Below are 7,500 nucleotides of genomic sequence, written 5' to 3' on the forward strand. Positions count from 1 at the left end.
GTAGATAGTAGATATACAGTAGATATACAGTATTTATGCAGTAGATATATAGTAGGTTTACAGTAGATATACAGTAGATATGCAGTAGATATACAGTAGGTATGCAGTAGATATACAGTAGGTATGCAGTAGCTGCTGGCTGACTGAGAAGCAGCTCATGTCCACTTAGCCTGTGCTGCACTCTAATACACCCAGAACCAAACCCTTTCCAAACCGCCCAGGGCTAAACCCACTCCAATTAGCGTTGAGTAAATTATTAATCAAAACAACACTTCCTTTTCTGGGCCGATGGGGAAGCAACAGAGAGGAGAGGAGATTGGGAAAACAAGCTTAATTTTTCATCAGCCGCCACAAAAAAACAAAGAGTGTTTTCCCACATGAGAGACGACATGAGTCACCGACACAGGCGCTGTCTGAACAGACACAATGCAGCAGACAGATTGAACACAGGCACATTGATCAAAACGCAGCCAGCCAGCCAAACCAACTAACACCACCTCACAGGCAGCCAGCCCGACGTAGCCAGAGATGAGACGATGCTATCCACACCATTCCTGTGTGACAGAGGAAGCTGTCAGGGAGCCACAAGGGGCAGGGGGCTAAGAAGAGAGAATTAAAAAACAAAAGCAAAATAAAGACCTTAAAAAAATGTCTAGTTATTTTTACCAGAGTTTCACCACTATGAGTACTCTTACCTCTCTTATCGCCATGGCTACAGTACTGATCAATGCGTAGGCCATTTAAATGAAAGGAATAAGACAACCACAGGTGCTTTGAGACAGACATATTAACGTAAAGAGGAGAAGGATTAATAGGAGACAGAAAACAAATACACCTGGACACAATTTGGAGAAGTCTGTCTGTCTGTCTGTCTGTCTGTCTGTCTGTCTGTCTGTCTGTCTGTCTGTCTGTCTGTCTGTCTGTCTGTCTGTCTGTCTGTCTGTCTGTCTGTCTGTCTGTCTGTCTGTCTGTCTGCCTGCCTGCCTGCCTGCCTGCCTGCCTGCCTGCCTGCCTGCCTGCCTGCCTGCCTGCCTGCCTGCCTGCCTGTCTGCCTGTCTGTCTGTCTGTCTGTCTGTGTGCTATATGGACCTTTTTAGGATATGAAAAATGATTTTATGTAATAAAATGACACTTCATGTTATATCTGGGACCCTTTGGATGATAAATCAGAGCAAGATTTCCGAATGTAAGTAACACATTTCACCTTCAGAGGTGAATTTGTCAAACCTATCGCGCTGAAAAAATGTTTTGTTGTTAGGATCTCTCCTCAAACAATAGCATGGCATTTTTTTGCAGTAATAGCTACTGGAAATTGGAGAGTGCAGTTATATTAACAAGAATTTCAGCTTTCAGACACTTACAGATACACTTACAGATACAGTCAGAAGTTTACGTACACCTTAGCCAAATACATTTCAACTCAGTTTTTCACAATTCCTGACATTTAATCATAGTAAAAAATCCCTGTATTAAATCAGTTTAGGATCACTTAGGATTTCTTGTCTCTCAGATCATTCACAGCTTTGTGCAAGTTACCTGTCGTGTTATTGACTTGTTAATTCCTCTGCTCTCATCCTTCTAGATCTATCGGCTGCCTTCGATACTGTGAACCATCAGATCCTCCTCTCCACCCTCTCCGAGTTGGGCATCTCCGGCGCGGCCCACGCTTGGATTGCGTCCTACCTGACAGGTCGCTCCTACCAGGTGGCGTGGCGAGAATCTGTCTCCTCACCACGCGCTCTCACCACTGGTGTCCCCCAGGGCTCTGTTCTTGGCCCTCTCCTATTCTCGCTATACACCAAGTCACTTGGCTCTGTCATAACCTCACATGGTCTCTCTTATCATTGCTATGCAGACGACACACAATTAATCTTCTCCTTTCCCCCTTCTGATGACCAGGTGGCGAATCGCATCTCTGCATGTCTGGCAGACATATCAGTGTGGATGACGGATCACCACCTCAAGCTGAACCTCGGCAAGACGGAGCTGCTCTTCCTCCGGGGAAGGACTGCCCGTTCCATGATCTCGCCATCACGGTTGACAACTCCATTGTGTCCTCCTCCCAGAGCGCCAAGAACCTTGGCGTGATCCTGGACAACACCCTGTCGTTCTCAACTAACATCAAGGCGGTGGCCCGTTCCTGTAGGTTCATGCTCTACAACATCCGCAGAGTACGACCCTGCCTCACACAGGAAGCGGCGCAGGTCCTAATCCAGGCACTTGTCATCTCCCGTCTGGATTACTGCAACTCGCTGTTGGCTGGGCTCCCTGCCTGTGCCATTAAACCCCTTCAACTCATCCAGAACGCCGCAGCCCGTCTGGTGTTCAACCTTCCCAAGTTCTCTCACGTCACCCCGCTCCTCCGTTCTCTCCACTGGCTTCCAGTTGAAGCTCGCATCCGCTACAAGACCATGCTTGCCTACGGAGCTGTGAGGGGAACGGCACCTCAGTACCTCCAGGCTCTGATCAGGCCCTACACCCAAACAAGGGCACTGCGTTCATCCACCTCTGGCCTGCTCGCCTCCCTACCACTGAGGAAGTACAGCTCCCGCTCAGCCCAGTCAAAACTGTTCGCTGCCCTGGCCCCCAATGGTGGAACAAACTCCCTCACGACGCCAGGACAGCGGAGTCAATCACCACCTTCCGGAGACACCTGAAACCCCACCTCTTTAAGGAATACCTAGGATAGGTTAAGTAATCCCTCTCACCCCACCCCCTAAGTTTTAGATGCACTATTGTTAAGTGACTGTCCCACTGGATGTCATAAGGTGATTGCACCAATTTGTAAGTCGCTCTGGATAAGAGCGTCTGCTAAATGACTTAAATGTAAATGTAAATGTAAATGTAATTGTTTACTCCATGTGTAACTCTGTGTTGTCTGTTCACACTGCTATGCTTTATCTTGGCCAGGTCGCAGTTGTAAATGAGAACTTGTTCTCAACTAGCCTACCTGGTTAAATAAAGGTGTTCTCAACTAGCCTACCTGGTTAAATAAAGGTGTTCTCAACTAGCCTACCTGGTTAAATAAAGGTGTTCTCAACTAGCCTACCTGGTTAAATAAAGGTGTTCTCAACTAGCCTACCTGGTTAAATAAAGGTGTTCTCAACTAGCCTACCTGGTTAAATAAAGGTGTTCTCAACTAGCCTACCTGGTTAAATAAAGGTGTTCTCAACTAGCCTACCTGGTTAAATAAAGGTGTTCTCAACTAGCCTACCTGGTTAAATAAAGGTGTTCTCAACTAGCCTACCTGGTTAAATAAAGGTGTTCTCAACTAGCCTACCCGGTTAAATAAAGGTGTTCTCAACTAACCTACCTGGTTAAATAAAGGTGTTCTCAACTAGCCTACCTGGTTAAATAAAGGTGAAATAAAAAATAATAATAATAAAATTCATGTTCCTGGAAACTGGACCTTTTTTGGAACATTATTTTTGCCTTAGTGAGATTTACTGTCAGGGCCCAGGTCTGATAGAATCTGTGCAGAATATCTAGGTGCTGCTGTAGGCCCTCCTTGGTTGGAGACAGATCTAGGTGTTGCTGTAGGCCCTCCTTGGTTGGAGACAGATCTAGGTGCTGCTGTAGGCCCTCCTTGGTTGGAGACAGAAGCACCAGATCATCAGCAAACAGTAGACATTTGACTTCAGATTCTAGTAGGGTGAGGCCGGGTGCTGCAGACTGTTCTAGTGCCCTCGCCAATTCCTTGATATATATGTTTAATAGGGTGGGGCTTAAGCTGCATCCCTGTCTCACCCCACGGCCCTGTGGAAAGAAATGTGTGTGTTCTTTGCCAATGTTAACACGTGTTGTTGGTGAACATGGATTCTATAATGTCCTATCTTTATCCCCCAGCATCGCTATCCATGAATTCGTATGACAAACCCTTATGCCAAATTGAGTCAAAAGCTTTTTTGATATCGACAAAACATGAAAAGACTTTACCTTTGTTTCGGTTCGTTTGTTTTGTTTTGTCTCTCTGAAGTTGTGGGAACGTTTGTTGCTTTATGGGTCTCTCTTCAATCTCTGTCTGTCTGTCTGTTTGTCTGTCATTCTCTCTCTTGATCTCTGTCTGTCTGTCTCTCTTTCTCACTCTCTCCCTCTCGTCTCTCTCTTTCTCGCTCTCATTTTCACTCTCTCCCTGTCCCTCTCGTCTCTCTCGGTCTCCCTCTCTTTCTCGCTCGCTCTCTCTCCATCTCGTCTCTGTCGGTCTCCCTCTCTTTCTCGCTCGCTTTCTCTCCCTCTCCCTCTCGTCTCTGTCGGTCTCCCTCTCTTTCTCGCTCGCTCTCTCTCCCTCTCCCTCTCGTCTCTGTCGGTCTCTCTCTCTCGTCTCTGTCGGTCTCTCTCGCTCCCCCTCTCCCTGTTGGTCTCTCTCTCTCTCGTCTCTGTCGGTCTCTCTCTCTCGCTCTGTCCGTCTCTGTCGGTCTCTCTCTCGCTCGTCTCTGTCGGTCTCTCTCTCGCTCGTCTCTGTCCGTCTCTCTCTCTCGCTCGTCTCTGTCCATCTCTCTCTCGCTCATCTCTCTCTCTCTCTCTCCCTCTCTCTCTCTCTCTCCCTCCCTCCCTCCTTGTGGAGATGACTGTAGCAGCGTTTATGCTAAACTAAAGCACTGGGCTTTCGGGTTTATTGTAATTGCAAGAAGAACTGATACATTTCAGAAGCTCATTTGGGAAACCCTCCAACTGAAATATTTAAGCAGCTATTAACTTTTTATGCACATGTTGACTTCATTAGTTTCTGCAATCATTGTATTATGAGTAAGTACAGCTGTGCCAGGGGACAATATTGAGACCCTTATTGTTCATGAGACTTACTGAACAGATGTGTCTGGGTATAAACCTAACCCCTCAACACACACAGACACACACACAGAAACTTAACGCCTAAACACACACACACACACACACACCTAACACGTCAACACACACAGAAACCTAACCCCTAAACACACACAAACACAAGCACACACACAGAGAGAAGCCAAACCCCCTCAAAACACGAGGGGTTTCAGCAGATTTTTTTTTTAAACTCATATTGTTAGTAAATTCAGTATATGGAACATATTGTACTTTCATGCTTACCAATTCAATACTTGTTAGCAATGTGTAAATGGATTGTGAGAATAAAAACCAGAATTCGATAAATCTACACTTGTCAAATGGTTAAAGTTATAGGTTATAAGGTATATATATATATATATATATATGTTATAAGATATCAATGGCAGAACGTACTGTAAAAGGATACTATTGATTATGGTACAGTACATTGTGTAAACAGGAAGAAAGTGTACTGCACAGTATTCAGACTTCGTCCTTTTTTCCAAATGTTGTTACGTTCCAAAATGGATGAAATGTTTTCCCTCATCAATCTAAACACAATGCACCATTATGACGAAGTGCCAACAGGTTTTTAGACATTTTTGCAAATGTATTGAAAATAAAAAACAGAAATACCTTATTTACATAAGTATTCAGATCCTTTGAGGCTCCAAATTGAACTCAGGTACTTCCTGTTTCCATTTATCATCCTTGAGATGTTTCTACAACTTGATTGGAGTCCAACTGTGGTAAATTCAATTGATTGGACATATAATATAATATATGCCATTTAGCAGACGCTTTTATCCAAAGCGACTTACAGTCATGTGTGCATACATTCTACGTATGGAAAGGCAGACAACCTGTCTATATAAAGGTCCCACAGTTGACAGTGTGTGTCAGAGCAAAAACCAAGCCATGAGGTCGAAGGAACTGTCCATAGACCTCCAAGACAGGATTGTGTCGAGGCACAGATCTGGGGAAGGGTACCAAAACATTTCTGCCGCATTGAAGGTCTCCAAGAACACAGTGGCCTCCATCATTCTTCAATGGAAGAAGTTTGAAACCACCAAGACTCTTTCTAGAGCTGGCCACCCGGCCAAACTGAGCAATCGGGGGAGAAGGGCCATGATCAGGGAGGTGACCAAGAACCCGATGGTCACTCTGACAGACCTCCAGAGTTCCTTTGTGGAGATGAGACAACCTTCCAGAAGGTCAACCATCTCTGCTGTACTCCACAAATCAGGACTTTATGATAAAGTGGCCAGACAGAAGCCACTCCTCAGGAAAAGGCACATGACAGCCGGCTTGGAGTTTGCCAAAAGGCATCTAAAGGACTCTCAGACCATGAGAAAGATTCTCTGGTCTGATGAAACCAAGATTAAACTCTTTGGCCTGAATGCCAAGTGTCACATCTGGAGGAAACCTGGCACCATCCCTATGGTGAAGCATGGAGGAGGAGGTGTGGTGGTGTGGGGGTGCTTAGCTGGAGACACTGTCTGCGTTTTATTTAGAAAACCAGGCACACATAACCAGCATGGTTACCACAGCATCCTGCAGCGATACACCACCCCATCTGGTTTGCGCTTAGTGGGACTATCATTTGTTTTTCAACAGGACAATAACCCAACACACCTCTAGGCTGTGTCAGGGCTATTAGACCAAGAAGAAGAGTGATGGAGTGCTGCATCAGATGACCTGGCCTCCACAATCACACGACCTTAACCAAATTGAGATGGTTTGGGATGAGTTGGACCGCAGAGTGAAGGAAAAGCCACCAACAAGTGCTCAGCATATGTGGGAACTCCTTCAAGACTGTTGGAAAAGCATTCTAGGTGAAGCTGGTTGAGAGAATGCCAGGAGTGTGCAAAGCTGTCATCAAGGCAAAGGGTGGCTACTTTGAAGAATCTTAAATATAAAATATATTTAAATTTGTTTAATTAACACTTTTTTGGTCACCACATGATTCCATGTGTTATTGCGTAGTTTTCTTGTCTTCACTATTATTCTACAATGTTGAAAATAGTAAAAATAATGAAAAACCCTTGAATGAGTAGGCGTGTCCAAACTTTTGACTGATCTTGTACGTAAATGATATATTTCTGTATTTAATTTTCAATAAACATTTATAATAGCAAGTTTTCAATTTGTCATTACGAAGTATTGTGTGAAGAAAATAAACATTTTTGAAATCCAACAACACAACAAAATTTGGACTAAGTCAAGGTGTATGAATACTTTCTAGATTATTGTATATGGTTGATACTTGTGATTATGGACTCAAGGATGGAGCTGAAGGATTTTGGACACTGGCCATCCACGCTAGTACACCACAAATGTTACTACCTGGATCCAAGATTGTTGCCATGCCGATGTTTCATGTTCAAAATGACAAGATGTCACCGGCCGTGGGCTAGTTGGGGACATGTTTTTATTTATTTATTGTATACATGAGGAATAGAGAAAGTACTGTACCTTGCAGCTGCTCAATAAGAGTCCAGGCCATTCTAGAACCCTGAGCATCAAACACAACATGGCCCTGTAGGAAGACAAATAATGAAGATTTAAAAAAATAAAATGGAAGTGGTATACAGTTTAACACCTCTCTCTTTCAGTTTTCTGACTTTTAGGAGAATATTCCATCAACGTCACAATAAACATACCCAGAAAGTGGTTACAATATTCTTAGAA

General features: G+C 44.3%; 1 protein-coding gene across 1 annotated transcript in view; it reads right to left on the reverse strand.

The window, feature by feature from the left end:
- Window positions 1–7,500, reverse strand: part of LOC124043145 (gamma-aminobutyric acid type B receptor subunit 1-like) — a 438,637-nt gene that overhangs the window by 142,548 nt on the left and 288,589 nt on the right. The window contains exon 14 of the mRNA XM_046361378.1: window positions 7,285–7,348. Coding sequence (XP_046217334.1) covers window positions 7,285–7,348 — 64 coding nt within the window. The remainder of the gene's footprint in view (window positions 1–7,284; window positions 7,349–7,500) is intronic.

Source organism: Oncorhynchus gorbuscha, linkage group LG09, assembly GCF_021184085.1.
Source record: "Oncorhynchus gorbuscha isolate QuinsamMale2020 ecotype Even-year linkage group LG09, OgorEven_v1.0, whole genome shotgun sequence".
In the NCBI taxonomy this organism is placed as follows: Eukaryota; Metazoa; Chordata; class Actinopteri; order Salmoniformes; family Salmonidae; genus Oncorhynchus; species Oncorhynchus gorbuscha.